The sequence below is a fragment of the Kogia breviceps genome, chromosome 2, assembly GCF_026419965.1.
Source record: "Kogia breviceps isolate mKogBre1 chromosome 2, mKogBre1 haplotype 1, whole genome shotgun sequence".
NCBI lineage: Eukaryota > Metazoa > Chordata > Mammalia > Artiodactyla > Physeteridae > Kogia > Kogia breviceps.
Window position 1 is genome coordinate 178,986,202 of NC_081311.1, and position 23,738 is coordinate 179,009,939.

General features: G+C 32.8%; 1 protein-coding gene across 2 annotated transcripts in view; it reads left to right on the forward strand.

Moving 5' to 3' along the window:
- SPAG16 (sperm associated antigen 16) overlaps window positions 1–23,738 on the forward strand; it is an 860,968-nt gene that overhangs the window by 598,014 nt on the left and 239,216 nt on the right. For both annotated transcript variants that reach the window (XM_067027549.1, XM_059052920.2), the window contains one exon: window positions 9,276–9,402. In XM_067027549.1, the coding sequence (XP_066883650.1) occupies window positions 9,276–9,402 (127 nt within the window). The remainder of the gene's footprint in view (window positions 1–9,275; window positions 9,403–23,738) is intronic.

Sequence of the window (23,738 nt, forward strand, 5' to 3'; positions counted from 1 at the left end):
AACCCATAGCCCAGAAGCCTATGGTTTTATTTCTAGTCTCTATGTTTCTATTCTATTTTTCTGTAATGAGTATTATTTTTATTATTCTTTATCATTCTTTGAGATTTTATACTTTTAAAACTGGTTCTTTGCTTTTTTTAAAATATAAATTTATTTATTTTTGGCTACGTTGTGTCTTGGTTGCTGCATGCGGGCTTTCTCTAGTTGAGGCAAGCGGGGGCTACTCTGTTGCGGTGCATGGGCTTCTCATTGCAGTGGCTTCTCATTGCGAAGCATGGGCTCTAGGTATACGGGCTTCAGTAGTTGTGGCACACAGGCTCAGTAGCTGTGTCTCGCGGGCTCTAGAGTGCAGGCTCAATAGTTGCGGCTCACGGGCTTACTTACTCCGCAGCATGTGGTATCTTCCTAGACGAGGGCTCGAACCCATGTCCCCTGCATTGGCAGGTGGATTCTTAACCACTGTGCCACCAGGGAAGTCCCTGAGATCTTATACTTTTAAAAATAAATTTTTAGGCAAACTTTCTCTTTGAGACACATTGTAGAGCTTAGTGATTAGCGCATATTCTAGAGGCAAACAAGTCCAAATCCTGGCTCTTCCTCTTTAAACTGCATAGGTGGTGGCCAGGTAATTAAGTTTCCTGTGGCTCAATTTCCTCATCCATAAGATGGGGATGTTAATAGCAACCTATTTCATAGTAGTTTTTTGGTTTTGGTTTTGTTTTTTTTTTAATTACGGGATATTTATATACAGGTTTCCCCCACTATCCAAAAGTTGAGCATTCCTTTAAAAACTTGCATAAGACAAAATGGCATAAAGCAAAGAAGCAGTTAACTTTTTTGTAAATGTGAAAATCCTCTTTGGATTTCTTTCAGTTAGCAAAAGCAGGAAATAATGTAGATCTTTCATAAAAGAGAAATAGTGTAAAACAAACTTTTGAAAAGTGGAGAATACCTGTATGTGTGTATAATACCTGCATATGTGTATATAACTGCTCAGAGCCCTGAGTGGCCCATGGTAATTACTCAATTAGTATTAACTATTATTATTTTTTGTTTCATTTTATAGCTCTGTTTTTAAGACCAGCTCAACTAGAAGTCCTTCAATACACTATTTAATTTTTCTAAAATTTATTTAGTTGAATATTGTGAGATAGGATTAAATTTTGACTCATCATATAGTTCTGACAATTAGCTGTGACATTATTTATGGATTTACTATAAGATAAATTATAATGTAATATGCAAATGTATAATTTTCCTGAATTTATTTTAAAGTATCATTAAAGAAAAAGTAATATATTTGATAATTAAATATGAAGAATATATACCTTTTATTCTTGAATAATTTAATTACTTGTAATTATTGACCACATTTAAAATATTAAAGAATTTTCCACCCAGATTACTCAGAATTCCTCATTACAAAAAATATACACATAGCTTAACCTGCTGGGGTATTATCAGCACCTACCTAACGTGGGGGAAGGGAAATAAACAATTACAGCTGGCTTGCCTTACACATGGGAGAAGGGAAAAACCCAGTTCCAGCCCACTCTAGCCAACCTGTACCACCTAAGAGGGAGAGAAAAACTGAGAAACACTTATGAAGTTCATGGTCCAGAGGCGTAGACTCACTAAAAGACTAAGTCCTAATCATAGGACTACAGAACACTTGCCCCACCCCATACTTCACAACCACATTACTAAAGGCATATTTACAGCAGTTTCTTTTACCTGGTATATCATGTATGACCATCAAGAAAAAATTACAAGAAATACCAAAAGCCAAAAACATAATTTGAAGAAACAGAGCACGCGTCAGAACCAGACATGACAGGATGTTGGAACTATCAGACCAGGAATTTAAAACACCTGTGATTAATATGCTAAGGGCTCACATGGTTAAAGGAGACAGCATGAAGAAACAAATAGGCAGTGTAAGCAGAGAGATGAATATCCTAGAGAGAACAAAAAAGAAATACTAGAGAGAAAAGCAATATAACAGAAATGAAGAATGCCTTTGATGGGCTTATTAATAGGTTGAACACAACTAAAGAAAGAACCTCTGACACAGAGGATATATCAATAGAATCATCAAAAACCAAAACAAAGACAACGAAGACTTTTAAAAAATGTACAAAACAAAAAATAAAACCCCAAAAAACCAAAACAAAACAGAACATCTAAGGACTATGGAACAACTACAAAAGGTAAAACATACATGTAATGGTAATACCAGAAAGAGAAGAGAGAATGAAACAGACGGTATATTTGAAAAAATAATGACTAAGATATCCTCAAATTAATGTCACACATTAAACCACAGACCCAGGAAACACAGAAAATACCAAGCAGGATAAATGCAAACAAAAACAAAGGAAACAAACAAAAACCCCTAGATCTATGTATATCATTTTCAAACTATAGAATATTAAAGATAAAGAAAAAATCCTGAAAGAAACCAAAAGGGGAGTGGCTCACATATAGAGAAATAAAGATAAGAATTACATATGACATCTCCTCAGAAACGATGCCAGGAAAAACTGGGGTCAAATATTTAAAGTGCTGAAAGAAAAACACCAACAAAGAATTCTTTACCTTGTGCAATTATCCTTTAAAAGTGAAGGAGAAATAAAGGATTTCTCAGATAAACAAAAATTGAGTGAATTTGTTTTCAGTAAATCTGCCTTGAAACAAATCTGATAACCTAGATGAAATGAACCAATTTCTTAAAAAACACAATTTGCCAAAACTCACATGAGGAGAAATAGACAATCTAGATAGGCCTATATCTATTAAAGAAGTTGAATCATATTACCTTTCCAAATAGTTAATGCACTTCCAAAACAGAAAGCACCAGTCCCACATGGGTTCACTTGTGAATTCTACAAACTAAGGAAGAAATTATGTCAATTCTCCATAATCTCTTTCAGATAATAGAAACAGAGGGAATACTTCCTAACTCATTCGGTGATCAGCATTATCCTACAACCAAAATAGAGAAAGACATTACAAGAAAAGAAAACCACAGACCACTATTTTTCATGAACATAAATACAAAAATCTGCTACAAAATGTTTGCAAATTGAATCCAATGATGTATAAAAAGAAGTAAAAACTATGACCAAATGGGATTCATCCTAGGTATGCAAGGCTGGTTCAACATTTGGAAATCAAGTAATGTAATCCATCATATCAATAGGGTAAAGATGAAAAATTACATGATCATATCAATGGATGCAGAAAAACGATTTCACAAAATACTATACCTATTCATGATTAAAAACTCCCAGTAAATTAGGCATAGAAGGGAAATTGCTCAACTTGGTAAAGAATATCTAAAAGGAAACTTATGGCTAACATTATTCTTAATGGTAAGAAACTAAAGGTTTCCCACTAAGATATCAGGTACAAGGCAAGGATACTTTCTCCCACCAGTCCTTTTCAGCATTGTACAAGAAGTTATAGATAATGCAATAAGACCAAAAAAAAAAAAACGGGGGGGGGGGGAATAAAGTTACACAGTTTGAGAAGGAAAAACTAAAACTATCTTTGTTCACAGATGATATGACCAACCAAGACTTAATTTTAAAAAACAAGTAAAAAAAAAAAAAAAAGAAACAAACAAACAAACAAAAAACCTTCTGGAACTAATATGTGATTACAAGGTTGCAGGATGCAAGGCTAATACACAAAAGTCTATTGCTTTCCTATACACCAGCAAGGAAAAAGTGGAATTTAAATTTTAAAACATAATGCTATTTATATTAGCACCCTTAAAAATGAAATATTTAAGTGTATCTAACAAAATACGTATAACATCTATATGAGGAAAACTATAAAACTTTGGTGAATGAAACAAAATAACTGAGTAAATGAAGAGATTCTCCATGTTAATGGAAGGAAAGACTCAATATTGTCAAGATATCAGTTCTTCCCAACTTGATCTGTATATTCAGTGCAATCCCAGTAAAAATCAAGAAAAGGTATTCTGTGGATACAAACAAACTGATTGTAAAGTTTAGATAGAGAGGCAAAATGATCAGTGATTGCCAGGGGTTAGGCAGGGGTAGTATGATGGGATAAGTGAGTACAGAGGATATTTAGGGCAGGGAAAATACTCTGGATGATGCCATAGTGGTGGGTATATGTCATTATACAATTGTCTAAACTCATGGAATGTGCAACACCAGGAGTGAAGTGTAATAATACATACTTTTGGTGATTATGATGTGTCAATGTAGGTTCATCAAATGTAACAGATTCACCACTCTGGAGGGGATGTTGTAAATGAGGGAGGCTATGTGTGTGTAGAGGCCGAGGATATATGGAAAATCTCTGTATCTTGCCTTTAATTTTTCTGTGAACCAAAACTATCCTAAAAAAATAAAGTCTTAAGAAATATATAGGGCAACTTTTTATAAACATATCTCCCTATTCAGTCACTGCATCATATGTATTGTATATTTTTAATCAGTGTAACAACAGTATAGTATAAACTTTTCCATGTTTTACATTGTATCTGTAATTGTTCTTTTTATGGCTTTGCAATAATTCATCTATGGTATTTATTTATCTACAATTATTTATTAAACACATATTAGGTTCTACTCAAGGTCATGGGAATGTACTGCTAAGCCAAAGTACCTGCATTACAGAGTTTACAACATTCTCATATGTGCATAGTTGATATATAATCATTCATTTAATTTTCTATTATGTTGCATAACTCTGAGAAGAGAACAATTATATATATTGTTTTATTCAGCCTTGAAGAGCCTTTGCAGAAGAAGTAATGTCACGACCCTAAAAATATTTTGTTTATTTAGATGTTCTGTAAATTCACTTTCCAAAAAAAGATGGGAAAATAAATGTGTGTGTGTGTATATATATACATATATATATATATATATATATATATACCTCTATATATATATATGAACATAGTGTGTTGAACAAAGAAAATACTTAGCTGATTCATCAGGATGAAGGTACAAAGTATAATCAAATTGGACTTTTTTTATAATAAATTAAGATTCTATATATTTCTTCTTGATATACAATATAAAGATATAAGGAATCTCATATAGACTATTGCTGTATGACATTTCTTACACTACCTGAAAAATAACCTCTTAACCCCAAACTTATGGTAATGCCCAAACTTGTAAAATCTGTTTTTGAAAATTATATAAAGCCATAAGTTATGTTTATATTAAGGAATACTATAGGTTTATGTAAATAGTCTTTTAAGCATTCATTTAAATTATAAATGACATCATTAGCATCCTGGTTTTCTCGTTTTCTTTCTTTGTTTTATAATATATAAATACGCTTGGAACCACTGTGTAGAGAGCTAGCTCAGCCTGCTTGTCTCCCTGCCACTGTTGGTATCAAGTTTGCATAAAAGGTGCCTCTGGCAGTGCTCTGGATCCGCAACAGCACAAGATTTATTTCTTCCATATTAGATTATTACAAATTTCACTTGTTTCCATTTTTTATTTATAAATAGTGCTACTTTAATATTTTGATCATAACTTTTTAAAAACCTTACAGTAAATTTCAGAAGTAGACTTAAATTTTTCAAAAGTATGAACCTTTGTGATCCTTGATATGTACTGCTAAATATTTTTCCAGTATATTTCCAGCAGCCTAGATGAAGCTAGTTTGGTTTTATGTTGTTCTACTCTAACTTATTAACTGCATGTCCATATGGATTTTCTCACTAGGATCTTTAAGTTGGAAACGGGAAGGCTTAAAAGGGGCAGTCCGGAGTCGTGACTGTTCACTTTCATCTCAACTGTATCCTTTGTCCATTTTCCTAAGTTCCACTTGCTTTGTTTTACTATTTGAGTCTGTGATAACCAAAAAAAATAAAATAAAATAAAATAAAATAAAATTCTGAGCTTCTGCTCATTTACCATATTTTGGAAAAAAAATCCATTACAGTTGCATGTAGTCAGCATTGATTACTCTCTACTACCCTTATATTCATTTTTTATTCATATATTATTCTACGATTTATTCAAGATCAAATGCCAAACATGTCACAGGAACTAAGCCGGGTGCTGGCGATTCAGTGTCACAAAAACAACCATCTGTCTGAATCCGAACTTCTCCGAGAAATTTCAGTACAACCATTTTTATCACCTTTCCTCCTCAGCCAGTACTGGTGCCAATGACATAACCGGAATTACATTTTAGATAGTTTTCCAAAACTCTTGAGTTTTAACTTTCTTTAAAATTGTCACAATTCCACTTTTCTCCAAAAAACATTTTCTTTGAAATCTTTCTTTCTTGGTTAGGTTAAGTGCCTAACTATAACTAGTCTTTGTTTTCTTATCTGATATAAATTATAGATAAAACATTTGTTTATTCCCCAGGTTGTCAGCTAATTCCTTTTTCACACCCTCCATCTTCAGATCCCTCAAAATTCACACTGTGTGGTTTAGATTAGTAATATTTTAATATTCTTCTTCCCTATAGAAGGAGAATGGCAAATTGTTCCAGTTCACCTGAGACTGGAGGAGGAGGGATACAAGATCTTGATATTCCAAGTTTTGGGTTTTAGATTCTCTGCATCTTTTATCTCTTTCTTTTATCTAACTGATTCAGAACCATCAGGGTTAGAATCAATATTACCTTAAGACTGCTGTGGAAGTACTTGGACTAAAGTAAAACTTCTAGGTAAACTCCCATGAGGTGAGGCATTCATCATCTACTGGTATAACAAATATATATTTTTTTATTTTTTATTTAATTTATGTTTTTTATTTTTGGCTGCATCGGGTCTTAGTTGCGGCACACAGGATCTTCGTTGAGGCATACAAGATCTTTCATCGTGGCATGCGGGCTTCTCTCTAGTTGTGGTGTGCGGGTATTTTCTCTTCTCTAGTTGTGGCACTCAGGCTTCAGAGCACATGGGCTCTGTAGTTCGCAGCACGCGGGCTCTCTAGTTGAGGAGCTCGAGCTCAGTAGTTGTGGTGCGCAGACTTAGTTGGGCTGTGGCATGTGGGATCTCAGTTCCCTGACCAGGTATCAAACCTGTGTCCCCTGCATTACAAGGTGGATTCTTTACCACTGGACCACCAGGGAAGTACCAACAATTTTTTTTTTTAGTTCTACTATGCTCCAGGTACTACGATAGGCATTGCATTTGCCTCTCTGGTTAACTGGAAATATAGCTACCAAGTTATCAAATCTGAACACAAACTTATTTCTACCACTTTATAAGTTATTATATTTGTTTTACCATAATGCATATATTGTCATGCATTTTAAGTTCCTTGGGAAATGGAAAAGTTTGGCTATATGATGTTAGTCATTCAAAATTGTTTAAAATACTATCTACTATTTATTAATAAATCATTTATCACAGTACTTGGTTATTAGAAGCATTTAATAAGTATTGACTATTATTATTTTAGTATTATCAAACTGTATTACTATTTGACAGTGGTAAAAATTAAATATAAAAATATTAAACCCATTTAAGTACTAATTTTCACCCAGAAAATGATGGACTTTTTTAAAATTTTTAGTATATTTCCTAAAAATTTAATATTCAATGGTATAAAGCACACTTTAAGATTGTCTTTGTTTCATAGAATCTAGGCAAGAAAAGGACATGAAGTCTATAACCTGACTATAATGAGAATTGCCTTCAAATTAAATTCTGACTAAAATTTATTCTGCACTCACAGTTGAAAAAAGATTCCATTCTGTGACTTCTGAAAGATGTTTGAAAACCCTTATAGCTGGAAAGAGGTCTTTATAATTTCTAACATTAATATTCCCTATAATCCTGAGAACTATTCTTTCCTAAAAATTAAATTCACTGATTCTTCACAATTCTCACAATACACATTTACATATTTGAAAACATTCCAAGTTCTGCATGTTCTTTTTAAACTGTAAAAAAGATTAAATATCCTGTTTATTAGCTTGAGGAAAAGGTTATTGTATTGCTTTACCAGTAACAGCAGTTACAGAATTTTAAAACTAGTGGCATTTGTTGTATTACCGGAGTATTTAGGGAAAAAAACAAAAAATCCACTCGGACTGTAATACACACACTATGCAGGGGTTTTGTTTGTTTGTTTTAAAGAAAGGATAGAAATCAAGGAGTAAATGAGAAAAAAAGTATGCGAGCTAGTTCAAAGTGATAATAGGGAAAATTGTATAATAATCAAGTTACTATCTTTAACATTTTAGAATATTTAGGAGGAAAATAATGAGAGGTTGATTTTTGACTAAACATTAAAAAAATTAAACTGGATCTGAAAGGGAAACTGTATATCGAATTGGAAAAAGTATAATGACTTATAAACATTGTACATAAACCTGATGTAACCAGCACTCATATTTAGTTAGTCAGTGGACACGGAAATTAAATGACAAAATGATGGAAGCCCTCTTATTCATCACTACATCCCAGTCTCTGACATGAGGTAGCTGCTGAATAGATATCTTCTGAGAGGCCTGCAAGAGGAGTATAGGCAGACTTTGAACTCCAAACTGATGCACCTGGGCTGGTACTTCTATACTGGGAAAATATCTGCCCCTGTTTCCATAACAATTGAATCCATCCACCCTTCCTTTTGTTTTCCATTCCCTTATCCAATTACCTTCTTCCTTTTTCTACTACATGTTAAAAAAATAGCCCCAAATATTTCTAATAATTTTGTCTAACAGAACACAATAGGCACTGCTTCCTTGCCATCAATTTTACCTGGCCCCAGTGATTCCACCTACTATGATAAAACTCTTCTTTCCTGTCCATTTGTTTTCCTACCTCTGTTTTTATTTTTACTCTGAGTTATAAATTATCAATACTAACTAATTACAAGCATATAAAGTGAAGTGTGCTTTTAGTGCAATATTTTACATATATAATTTTTATATGTAGATCACATATCATATATGTGATATGTATATATTTAGACAAATTTCATGGGTGTGTATAGTTCTGTTTTATTACATCTTATATAATTAAAATCATCAAAATGATTTCCTGAAAAATCATCTTCTAAAATTTAGTATAGGATTTTATATATTTAAATTGTCATTTTATAATACTTTTATGTCGAAGACAAAGGTATAGTGAATACTTTTTAGTTTAGAGGAATGTATTCTTGTGTATTTAATAAAATTGTAACAAATCTTTTTTGTTTTTTTTTTTTTTTGGTCTGAGTTTCTATATATATTTGTATATAAGTAATATATATATAATGTATGTATATACATTTCTCTTCTTTTTTTTTAATACTTTAAAGAGTCACATGATTGCATCCTGTGATGCCTGTGGAGTTACAAAGCTATGGGATTTTCGGAAGCTCTTACCAATTGTGTCCATTGATGTAGGTCCAAGTCCTGGCAATGAGGTGAACTTTGATTCATCAGGTAGGATCTTTTTTGTTTAACATTCTTGACCAAGCTAACAGCTTTAGTATTTGTTCTGAAACTATTTTCTACTGCCACTTTATGTTTTTTTGCATTTCCTTCTATGTAAAAATCTGTTCTTGATATTATACTAGAATATACTACATTATGCTGTATTTATCATATGATATATCATTATCATGTCATATAGTGAAAGCATTACATTTATCACATATGTAAAGGAAGAAATAATAGAGGAGATAAGTGTGTGCTAATTTAGATTACTCAAGTTCCTAGCAGCGTCATGCAAAATTTGGAAATTCTACATCCCTTAGAATCACCATCCAACGTAAGTGAATTGAGTTTTTTGAAGGTAAAATAGCTAAAAGTAGGGAAGAACAAATGTTTGGCAAAAATAAAATTGAAACTAATGGAATACTTTATAATAATTTAGTAATACCCCATATTCTCTAGATTTTACAATTAATTTTAAATATATATTCATCTGGTTGCAAATTGTGTCCAATAATAATTATATTAATTGGTAATAATTGTAGTATTATTATCTGTGTTTAGCATTTTTTCTGCAATAATATAACCATTAACAGTGAGATAAATTATTTTATCCTTGCTGATGATGAAGAGTGTAGCAACTGATGTTAACAATCACACAATGATTCCACCTGATCATTTAAAAGGTTAAAATTACAGTTACATCTCTATCTTTAATTATAGCCTATGCTAAATAATGTATATCTCTTATTGATATAACTTACCTTTGCTGTTGTAATACATGTTTTAAACGTTTTTAAGTTTTGAGAGGTTCAAAAATCTTTGATATTTATTTGCAGTAGCTCAAATTTTAGATAAAGAAATAAAGATAGAATATATATAAAGGAAACAATGATATTCTATTTAAAAATAGTCCAAAAAGTATGAATATACTGGAAGCAATTCCGAAGCCATAAGGTAATTGTGTGTTTCATGGAACTGGTTTCATGATATTGACATCACATATCTAAAATTCAGAAAACAGTAAGTTTGTCTTCTTAGAAAACTTTAAGCTGTGTTCCCATTTCAGATTGGTATATGAACCACATATATGACTTCCTTAAAAATATGTTAGTAATGTTCTTGACATTAAGACTTTTATGCTCTTCTAGAATTCAAACAGAAAGCACTGTACAGAATAAAAAATCCCAACTATGAGAATTTAATTTTATAATGTAAAGGCCCATTAGTATTTCAATGTATACTTTTTGATATATAGAATATGCATTGACATCATAATTCTAAAGGAACTTTAACTTGGTTTTTACAAACATTTTCACATCCATAAATCCCTCTTTACTATCTTGAGGTAGCATCCAAGTATTCATGGCCTTGAGTTTTGAATTCTGAAATTTCAAAACTTTTGGCTGTACTTTCTAATAATAGAAGTTAAAGGGTGTTTTAAAATGCTGTACAACTAATACTAGGTACATATTTTACTGTCATAATTGTTACATATGTTGCCACTGCCTTTTACTGTCCTTGTCATCCAGCCCAAAATTTCTTTTCTATGCATTGTCAGGCAAACTTATTTTAAATATATGTCAGTTCCTATCATACTGTCATACAAGTCAATATCATCTTAAAGCCCCTACTACAACAAATCTATTTCTTTTTCTCCATGACTGCTATATACTTGATGGTATGCTAATATTAAGAAAACTGTCAGGATCAAGGATGGAACAATGAAAAACATAAAAGATAAAGAGTATAAACTAGGGACCCCGTTAATGAAAACACTTCATCAGTTTGAAGGAATATAATTTCAACCTGACCTTCCCATCCCTTTGACCATTTCTTCAAGGAACATACTATAATTAATTTTAATTCTACGTGTTTGAGAAATCAGTGTCTTTTTCTCATTGAATACTGAGAAATTTGTGCTTCTGTTGAGGAGAAGTCTTCAGTGACTCGTCATTTTAAAAGTTTGAAATATATCAGCAGTTGAAGGAACTAGGTAGAGCAAACAAGAGGTCTATTGAGGGTCTGAACAGAGAGGTGAAATCACAAAGTTAAATACCAGAAATTATGTTCATCTCAAGAGAGTAAGGAAAAGTGAAGTCAAGAGCAAAACAAAATCGAAATAAGGACAGGGACACATCGATCTCTTCTCATCTGCATTTCTTCAGGAAAAGATGATTTAAAAGAAAAGTATAAAAAGATATCATGAAAATATTTGAACTATGAGGATAAGATCAAATCTAACTTAATAAGTTCAAAGTACTCTTCATCTGACATACTTTTATTTATTCCCAGTGGCAAGCCAATACAAGCTTTCCTCCTTGGGCCTGAGGAAAATTCGTGGATAATACACATGCAATATCATCACAATATCATATAATATATGTGGAAGTACTGACAGTATTCTGTCTGAGAAACTTGTTATAAGAAATTTAATATAAACTACTCATATACATAGTTTTTAGATATTCTAAATAATCAACATAAAAACAAAAAATTTCTCATCATATTTCATATCTCTGGATCAGTTTAATTGAAGGGTATCTTGAAATTATGAGGTGTGCTGCTTAAAAAGAGCTGTTTCCATATACAATGGCTTATCTTTATAAATAAGGGATTCCTTCACTGCAAATCCAACACGATATACAAATAAATTTGAGTAGTCATTAAAGGCTGAAACTGTGGTCCATAACATTTGATTTCAGATTTTTATGTATATTAAAGATTCCTCATTATTTATTAACCTCATAAATATATTTTTTTATTTTAAATTGATAAAAGTAAATTATGTACTAGTGAAATGGTACTTCATCTGTTTTAAAATTGAGACGTCTCATAGTGTGTCATTTTTGAAATGTATCTTTGATAATATTTGAAAACCAGTGGTATAGAAAAAGAAATAGACTATAATTCAGACCCTTAGCTCTTCCCTACCTTTTAGACTATAAACAAATTATTTAATCTTCCTGAACTAAGTTTCCTTATAGAAATAATGGAGGAGATAACTGTCTTACTATATTCTAATGTGTTTCAAAGGGTTAATTATATTCTGTAATGAGGAAATCCTAATACAGTCTTGTTTTCATGTAATATTCAAAATCATTTAAATAGTTAACTAGCAAGTAAAGCTACATATAATGTTATATATGCAAATATAATTAAAATCAAAAGATTTAAAGATATGTGAATCACCATCTCGAGGTTAGCTTTTCTGTTGCTGTAAGAAATCATCTTGTTACACATTTAAAAGAGGAGTTGCATGCAGCATAGTATTATTTACATAATGTTTTATTTGCAAATAGATTGCTTGCAACAAACACAGATTACCTGTGTTTATAGATATATACATATATCAGTATATATTTATAACTTACATATTTGTAAAGGGATAAGTGTTCCTTTCTCATTAAACAGAGAACCTTCTGGTAATATAACGCTACACGTTTTTTCGAATATTCACTATCTAAATATCTCCCACTTGGCATACACAAATGCCATATGTTTTACCGGTCAAAAATTTATTACTATTTCAGAAAATGTTAAATGGAATTGTGTAGTGAAAGTAATAAAAATGAACTGTGAGAATTTATACATACACTTTTCGACATCTCTCATTTTGTTGTGTTTATGTAGGTTAGCAATATTTTTCACTCCTTTGTGAAAGGTAATTCCGGTACACTTGCAAAAAAGTCACATCCCTGAAAATGCAGGAGCTGAAGTATGAGCCAGATGGGGACTTTCCAGTAGAAAACTTATCAGTCTCAGATCATTGAAATGAGCAAGGTTTGCCACCATTTGGCAGTAATCCTAAATATTTCCCACAAAGCGAACCACAATAGAAATACTAAAATAGAAGAAAAAATAATGACCCCATTATAAAATATGAAAATTACCAGACCCCTCTAAAATTGCTCAAAAATAAGATAAGCCTCAAATCTTTTGTTCAAATTTGATTTATTAGCTTCTGTTAGTAAAAGCTTCAGTTCACTGTTTTGTATTTAAAAGGCAGATTGTGGTTAACTCCTGTTGGAAGCAGTGTAATATAATGGAGGAAGCACTCACTTAGAAACCCTGGTTTTGAATTTTGTCTCCACTGCTCACTAGCTGAATGATCTTGGTGAACTTTCCGAACATTTCTGAGCCTCAGTTTCCTTGTATGTGAAATGTTAAAAACCTATCACGACTTCCACTTCCAGCCAAGATGGAGTAACAGGGACCAGATTTACCCTCCCACCTGAAACACATGAAAAAACAGACAAAATTTATGAAACGATGGTTTTCAGAAATTAAACATTGGGCAATGGAGGACAGTACTGAAGGGAAGGGGGGGTAAATAAGATGAGCTCTATGGCTACCCATAATACTGTCTGGAGAAAATTTCTAGGTCACATCTCAGGGATGGACAGAAACCTTGGGGAAACCCCACAGCCTCCCAGAATTGAGGAGATGGAGTGGGAAGTCCAGGGAGGCCAAGGCAGCTAGAGTTTGCAGGCAGAGTACAGGACAGGGGACAGCAACACAGAGAGAGAGATCTGGAGATTTACAGAAGATCCCCTCCAGTCTTTAGCTGAGTGCAGATCAGTCGACGACAGCCTAAAGCCACAGAAAACTCTGTATGAAGAGTTAAAAAGAAAAATCCCCAAAGATCAGGAGAGCCTAGGAATAGTTGTATTCTCACCAACCAGGTTGGTAGAACCTTGCAATTCAAAAGGATAGTAGATAGAACAGGGATTGGCCAACTACTACCCAAGGCCTGTATTTATATTTAATTTTAATGGTAACAACCACCACACCCATTAATTTACATATTATCTAAGGCTGCTTTCACATTACAACAGCAGAGTTGAGTATTCACAAGGAAATCGGCATGGCCTGTGAAGCGCTAAAATACTTACTGCCTGGCTCTTTACAGAAATATTTGCCAAGGGAGAGGGCTCAGAAGGTTATTACCTCAGTAGTGAGGCAACATCAGTCCACACCTCTAGATCTAGTCCCTTCACTGTCTTTGAACCATCTGAGTTGGCCCATGTAAAATCCTGTTTATTCTTTACTACAACTTAATGAGATTGTTACTGTTGACTCCTTTTTACAGATGAGGAAACTAGAACATGAAGTTAACAACAAGCCTAATGACACCTGGTTGATCAAATGTGGAGTCAGAATTCAAAGCTGGGCAGTCTAATTCCAGAGACTAGAATTTAGACTTTATATTATTCTGCTTCTCATTGTAATAATAGTATTCAGTTTCATATTGATATGTGACATCTGTTAGGAGTTATAATTCATTTGCTATGAATATTGAAATAATCTAATTAATGACCACTTGGCAATGTTTGACTCAAACAAACACTATTTGTCAATTAGTTGTCTCTGGAAGAAAAACAGGAAAAGAACATCTCCCTAGTATTATCTGCCAGGTTTTTGATGTGTCTTATAACATGGGGGAACACTAAATATGTTCCTAATGGGAGCTGGAACTCCAGCCCCACACCTCGAGGTAAATTCCTATCAGACTAATCTGGGTGGAATAGGTGAGTGCCTGCAGGCACTTTTGCTATTTATTTAAGTCTTGGCCTGATTTCAAACTGAAATAAGAAAGGAAGAAAACAAGCTAACTTCTATTATCTCTAAGGCATAAGGCAGAGCTGAGGTAAGTTGCTCCTCCTAAGAGCAAGCCCATTCTACTACATCAATTTCCTAGGAAAGAGAGTTACAAGGAGAGGTGATAAAATACAAGAGAGAAAAGACCAGATGACTCTGCTCAATTATTTATAATCCCGTTATTTCATCCCCTGTTTGTATGCAAATCCATTTTGCTTTTGAGTAGAATATGGTCCCCTCTGCTGCTGGAGAAAGGAACTAGAGGAACAGAAGGAAATCAGATTTTGTATCTCCCTTGGAGACCCAAGTGTATCATTGTAACAGGAGGGAAGTGGGTAGGGCACAACCTTTGAAAGAGTGACATAGCCCGGGGACATGACATAAACTGATTAGAACCAAATGGGTCCAAGATGGTGGATCAGTGGAGTTCCACTAGACCTTGAGCCTCAGTATATGCTCACTGAACACATCAGCAAGCTAAATGATACACCCACAGGTGCCATGACAGTTTCAAGACTGACCATAAGGATCAAAAAGCGGGTGATGGCCAAGTTCCTAGAAATCCCCACCCCTTCCTGAAATAGCTGGAATACTCCTCCCACTCATTAGACTATGAAATTACCCACCCCTATAAAAACTGACAAGTCCATACCCTGGTGCCTTTTCACCTTCTGAAATGGCCCACACTCTGTGGAGTGCGTTTCTCTCTAAATAAATGCACTTCTTACCTATCACTTTGTCTTTCACTGAATTCTTTCTGCAATGAGACATCAAAAACCTGAGTTTCATTAAGTCCCGAAACCAGGTCTGTGATCTCAGTTGGAAGACTGGGTTTTGGCTGTGCTCGAGTCCCGGCCGCATAGGTTCAAGTCCCAATCTGAGTTTTGACTGGGTGCAAGTCCCAGCAAGTGTGTTCAAGTCCCAATCTGAGGTGTACGGTTTCATCATTAATACCTGCAATGAAGTATACTATGATCTAGGAACTGGGCTAGGTGCTTTTTCTTTTAATCATCACAGAACTATGAGTTTGATTCATTTCTCCCATTTTAAAGAGTTTTGAGAGCTTTAATTACATATATATTAATGAATATACACATTTGTACAGCTCTATGAGAGCCTGAATTTAGCTCTAGGAAATTGTAAAGAAAAAACTCTGGAGATTCATGGGAACTGGTTTTAGACTTTACCTGTAAAAAAGCTATTCTTTCTCTTTGGTTTTTGTCATGCTATTCCATGTTTTAGAAACATTTTTATTCACCTGACAACAAGTATGGAAAATAGCATGCTAATGATAGTGGGGACACCGTGAAAACTTTAATTAAAGGTGTGTTAACCGAAGATATATTAATTCAGAAATAATATTTGTAATTGTACAAAGTGTTATGACCATAAACCTGTTCTGATTGGTCTATTTTCCATTCTAAATGGTTGGTGGTGATGCCATATTAGTTTTTAAGTGTTTAGACTGTCATCCTAATAATGGATCACAAATTCTGAGAACTGGAATGCATTTGAATTACACAAATTATGAAAGTTTTATATAAATGAAAGTTACTGACTTTTTCAAAATATAGAATTTATACATTTAACTAAGTCTTATTCCTTTCAGATATTATGTTTGAAAGGGTGTGTGCTTAATCTAATGACAACATCATTATACAAACTATGAAGCTCTACTTTTGCAATGATTTCATATCTCCAAAACTCACAAATGTCTTATCTGAGTCTGGATTGAATTCGTAGAAACATCTAGAAATAATTCACATCCTATGTGTCAGAAAAGGACATTTGAGTTAAGCATAAGGCAAGGCTCTAAAGAATAAAGATTGTTGTTCATCTATGATTTGTAACATGAAATTGAGCAGGAAACTTAATCTCTGTTGACCTCAACTTGATCTTCTCAAAAATGAGAGATTTGAATTAAGTGACTTCATCATTAGGTTTCCAACCTAAGTTTTACACAACTGAATATTGCATTTTCCCACTGTTCGTTAGAGCATGGTATCCTGAGATAAAACTAAAAATATTCTAAAATAAAACTTAAATGCTTTTGTATACTATTTAACATTTAAAGTATCAAATTGTAAGTAAAATATTCTACTTTTCCTTGATCCAAAATGGAAATACAATTTGATATAAAAATCAAGATTATTTAAAAATTGAGTCTCAAATTTAAATGACAGCTGTATTGCTCAGCAATACTTTATTCTTTTATTCTTGCCAACCTAGCAACACATTCAGTCTCTGTAGGAACAGATATTTTGGACAAAAAAAAAAAAAAATGCGTAAGTTTCAACATTTTAATAAATTAATGACTCAAATTCTTCATAGAAGACTTTATGAGATAGTAAATATCTGACCCATTCTGGTTTAATCAGAGCAGGAAATAACTTATTAATCTTACAAATTAGAGCATAATACAGGTACAATCAGCTATTGCAGCTACAAATGCCTGGATGAAACAAAGAAGTCACACTTGTGTTGTTAGATCCTCAATTTTGTGTAATATTTTTAAAACAAGTATAGTTCTGCTTGTTGCTTAGTTCTCTGTTGTAGTTGTACTGCATAGAAATATAATTGTAACATTATAGGCATAGATCATCAAAAAGTACTTGGAAATGTTTTCCTATGTATGTAAAATATCTCCTAGGAAGTTTGTTACAAAGCTTATGTGCCTAATTATATATAAACAATTTAAATCCAGCTCATGTCCAAAAAATGACAAATTCTAAATTACTGTCATCACATTTAATGAAGATTAATTTTGTAGTAGTCATGTAAGAAATAGTTTTCAAATGCATTTATATTAGTTATATGAATATAACAATTAATGTACTAATGCCTTGTCAACGCATTTAAGAAATTCAAAAAGATTTGTATCTATGTAACAAGTATGAGAAATTAGTTTCATGACTAGCTATATCTTAATATCATCTAGGCAATGAGATATTTCAATTCATATAATTAACTATGACTATATGTTTACAGATGTAATAAAAATTACATATACATGCTAGCATAGGTCATTATGAAATATAACTTATTTTCTCATGCATATATTAATCAAGAAAAATGCATTTTATATAAAGAATTAAAGCACAATCAGAACTTTGAATTTTTCTAAGGGGTTCACAGTTATGGTATTAAGGGAATGTGCTATTTTAATAGCATATGATAGTTATTAGATTTTAAAATAATACAGTTGAAATTTGTAGTCTACACACACTTCATGGCCCAAAATCAAGTGGCCCAAGAATTTGTCGTCTTTTTAATAGATTACATTTGCAAAATTGAATAGATAATCATCTTTAATCTGCCAGCTGATACTTCTTAATAGGATAATCCTTTAAGAGAAGTTGCAGTTCAACAGATGTGCAAATCAACCCAGAGCAAATAGCACACTGCTCTTGGAGATGGAGACTGCACAGTTGGCACTTGTGATAACGCTCAGTTATATTTACCTAAAATTTAATTTCAAATGATATTCACAGATGATTTATTCAAATATAATTGATCTCAGAAGTATCTTTTCTCACTTGTAATATAATAGGAGTGAAAATAAAAATTATTTAAAATCTTCATGCAACATCCCCTACTATGCACTCTACCAGCAAAAGGAAAAAAAAAAAAATTGTAAAGAAGAAATAGTATAGTATTGGTATTATGAAAATCAACACTCTCTAAATGTTTTGAGATAATGAGTTTGATAAATAGAATAATAGATATGCATTTGGAATAATATATATGCATTTCAGATCATGCCTTCTAGCCAAGAATTGTATTATTCTCTCTCTTGTATTTTTGTTTGTCTAATGGTGGAAATTATGTTAATTCAGTTGACAAATATTTAGTGTAAGCCTATTATCCGCCAGGTATTGTTCTAAATTCTGGGATTCAGCTATGAAGAGACCAGTAAGATTCTATTTACAAAGTAAATTGAAGCAATAGCCATGAATGTGCAAATAATAAACTGGGAGTGTTGAAAACTATAAGTTAAACCGTTCCACATATAATATGCTATAGGTGCCATCAGAGTGTGATTTGTAAAGAATATCCGGTAGCTGTATATGGAGCTGGAGAAAAAAGATGGGCACTTCTATAATGTTAACTACACCATTACCCATTTCTCTTCTCATGGACTTTCTCAGCTTAATTTTAACTTTTGATCTTCTGTTATCCTTTCACTATGCCTTTCATAATGTTTGATTTGTTCCTTCGTCCATGTGGCATTAGGAACCACTTATCCTTATCAAAATTTAGTTGTAATGATGGATGTTTCTGCTGCTTCTGCTTCAGCTTCTTTTTCTCCTTCTACTTGTTTCCTCCTCCCCCTTCCTCCATAGGTCCCTTTGCTTCATTCATCTTATCTCTCCTTTCTTTTCTTCCTCCTCAAATAAAAAGAGCTGAGTTAACCATACTTCTTAATGCATAATAGACAATTATCATTTGATTTTATTACTTTTCACCTTTCATGTTCCATCCCTACTCTCATTCCCTCCAACACTCCATGGAAGTTTTTAAATATCTTTGATATGTTTCCTTAGTTTACAAGTATCTTTGAAGAATATATAGAGTTACTTTATATACATATGTACCTAAGATTTTAAAAAACTTATTTTGTCATAAATTTCATTCAGTTTCTTGCCTTTTCACTCTATACTATGTTCTTAAGTTTTATCCATATTAATATATGTCTGTCAGGTTTATAAGTTCAATCTACTGGATAGTATTCCATTTTTATTCATTTTATCATTTTATTTGTCTATTATACTAGTTTAAGGAACCTAAATTCCCTATCAGCCCCTGCTACTTCAAAGTATGCTGTGCTAAATGTCCTCATACATATCTCTGTATTGGGCATCTGTGAGAGTTTCTCTGGGGTATATACCCAGGGGAGGACTTGCTATGCTATATAATGTATGTTATTTAATTTAATTAAGCATTTCATATTGTTCTTCAGAATCACTATAACTAGTTTACAGTCCTTCAAGGAATCTCATTTTCAACATTTGGTAATGCTGTGGACTGAACTGTATCCCCCCAAATCCATATGTTGAAACCCTAACTTCCAATGTGACTATATTTGGAGAAAGGGCTTTTAGGAAGTAATTAAATTTAGATGAGGTCATAAGGGTGGGGCCCTGATCCAATAGAATGAATAGTCATTTAAGAAGAGACATGTGCACACATGAGGAAAGATTATGAAGGCTCACAGCTAGAAAACCACAGTCTGAAAGCCAGGAAGAGAGCCTTCACCAGAACCTAACCATGCTGGCACCCTGATCTGGGACTTCTAGCCTCCAGAACTGTGAGAAATAAATTTCTGCTTTTGAAGCCACCTGGTCTATGGTATTTTGTTATGGCAGCCCGAGTAGACTAATACAGATAGTATTTAATTTTATAATTCTGCCAGTGCAATGGGCACTATATGCATTGCATTTCCCTACTTACTAGTAATGTTGGACATCTTTTTACATACTTGTCAGTCTTTCAGGCTTCCTCATCTGTGAACTAATTGCCTTTGCCCATTTTTTAAATTGGATTTCCTTCCTCTTGGGACTTACAGATTTGCAATAATTATCTGAGTATTAATCTACTGTTAGTTTTGAATGTATATTTATCCCAAAGAGAAAAATATTTACTAATCTCATCTATGGTGTCTTTTACTAAATTGAAATCATTAAATGTCATAGAATCAAACTATTTTATTTTTTTCTTAGTACTTTTTTTTCTTTGGGGGCATTGCTTGAGAATTTTATCCTTATTAGGTCACAAAAGCATTTTCCTGCATCTTCGTTTTTTAGCTTTATGTTGTTACCTTTCACATTTTAGGACTTTGATTCAAAGTGCAAGGAGTTGTTATCAGTTAACATTTCTTCCAATAACAAACCAACCCAGAATCTTCCTGATTTACTGGAGCATTTGTTTCTTGTTCTCTTAGGAGAGAGCTTCAGGTTGGCTCAGGCCTGATGTACTTTGCTGTGCTCCTGCTGAACTCCATGTGTCTTCTCATTCTGAACCCCAGGGCCTGTGTGGGGGACATGTTAACCTCCTACAGTAAGCATAGCTGGAAAGAAAAAGAAACACAGCAATAATATTTATATCTTCTTTTGAATGTGACAAATACTGTCTGCTTAATATCCCATCGTCCAAAGCATGTTCACAACAAGTTATAAGCAAGCCCAAAGCCACTTAGATGGGGGCATATACTATTATCACAGATTACAAAGACATGTCTTGGATAATGCCTAGGGATTTTTAACCTTATTACAGGAAAGAAATGCAAAGTTGGGAACAATAATTCAGTGACTATAGTGAGAGATCCAACCTTATTTTTCTATCTATTGAGACATTTTTCCTGACACCATCAACTATACAGTTAAATCTGTGATGTCACTTCTATCATATATCAACCTCATATAGAGAAACGGTCTTTTCTGAATTCTTTTTTCTAATCTTTTGGTAACATTGTCTTTTCTGAGTTGGTACAATTCTTTTTTTTATTACTGGATGTTCTAATATTATTTAATATATGAATGTGAAGCTACTCTTTGCTCTTCTTTTCCAAAAGTATCTATTGGGCTTCTTATCTCCTGGGATTTTTAGAGTTACCCTTTAAAAAATTTTAAATTGTATTATGTCAGAGAACATGGCCTGTATTAAGTTGGTATCCTGTGGCCTCTAATATAGACAATTTGTTCAGTATTCTTTGTGTAATCAAAAAGAATGCATATGTATATACACTTATTAGGTCAAACATTATTCTGGAATTTAGTTTGAGCTTATTTACTAGATATTAAAATAATTTATAACATTTATTTTGACTACTTGCACTCTCAGTTTCTAGCATGGATATAGTAAAAATCCTTAACCACAAGTATTAATTAATTTATCCTTATAATTCTATGAGTTTTGCTGCATATATCTTGAGGCCAAGTTTTAGATACATATATTCATAATCATGATATATACTTGATATTTTCTCCCTTTTATCAGTCTGTAACATCATCTTCATGGTGATTTTGCCTTAATTTCTATTTGGTCTTGTATTAAAAATTGGTACCCTGTTTTCTTTGGAGTTGTATTTTCCTGATAATCTTTCTTTCCGTACCTTTACTTTTCACATTTTTGTGGGAATTTCTTTTTTTCTTTCTTTTTTCTTTAATCTAATATTTCTATCTTTGGAATGATGAATTTGCTTTACTTATAATAATGATTTTTTTCTACATTAATATGCGTGCATAGAAAAATGTTTGTATTAGTCAGGATTCTCCAGAAAAACTGAGCCAATAGGATGTGTGTTTGTATGTGTGTGTATACAGCTTGAGTCCAAATGTAGTACTAAGGCAAAGTTGCTTTATTCTCAGGGACTTCAGTCTATGTTTCTTAGGACTTTCAACTGATTGGATGAGGCCCACCCACATTATGAAGGGTAATCTGCTTTACTCAAAGTCTACTGACTTAAATACTAATCATACAAAAATACCTTCACAGCAACATTTATACTGGTGTTTGATCAAAACAGGGTACCATGGCTACCATGGCCTAGTCAAGTTGACACATAAAATTAACTACAACAATTCTTTTCTGATACCATCTATCTCTTGTCTTTCTTTTGATTATATTAATTCTTTCAGGAAACACTTATTTTGCCTTATTCTAGATGCGAAGTATAGAGCAGTGTGTATATATATATACATAATTCTATTCTCATGGAACTTACATTCTACTTAGGGGAGAAGGATCAGAAGAAGGTAGATGATAAACAACAAATAGAATCAAGATTAACAAGTGGTGATAAGTGCTATTAAAAAAATAAACCAGAATGGAGTGTAGTGAGGTGGAATATTACTTTATAGAGAATGTTCAGAGATAATGTCTCTATGAAGTGATAAATGAGAGCAGAGACTTGAAGGAAGTGAGGGAATAGATCAAGTGGTTATCAGGGGGAAGAGTGTTCTTGGCAGAGAGAACAGCAGTACAAAGTCTCTACGCTGGAACTATATTTGTGTGTTTGAGGTTAGATGAGGAGAATTATGAGAAGTGATTCAAAATGTTATCCAAGGACCAGATCGTGGATGGTGTTGGAGGCTATGGTCCCAACTCTGGTCTTTATTTTCAAGAAGGATTATTGTGATAAATTATGTTAATTTTTAAAATACATGCAAATTCAGTAGGGTATGGGTAAATTAGTCTTGCTGAAAAAGAATAACACATGAAACTTAAAAGAGAGCCAATATGTTTGATCAAGTCAAAGAACAGTCAGTAAATTGGTTTGCTATTATTTATGGGTGATCAAATCACAGCAAAAATTGTTATCCTTATTTATGTTTAAAGACATGTTAAGACTTAAGTTCCTGACTCAACTGTATGAAATATAGAAATCTAAATTCATCAGACACTGCTAATAGACAGCAATTGATATCATAATAATGAACAATTTCAGGAACTATAGTTACCTTTACAACACTTTCTTCTTCTTTAAGAAGCTGATATTTATGTATAGGAATATTGCTGAATGTTCTGTTAAGGAGGAGGTAGTTTATGGATTTGCTACTCTCCTCTCTCATATCAATAGATAATTTGCTACTCATTACCACTATGGAAACTTATACAGAGACATGTTGACAGTGATAACATTTAGAGGTGCTTAACTTTTACGATTGCCAAACTGACAGCCATGTTAAAATTAAATTAGTTTGATTTGTTTTTAAGAATTTCCTTGAAGATATTTGCCTATATAT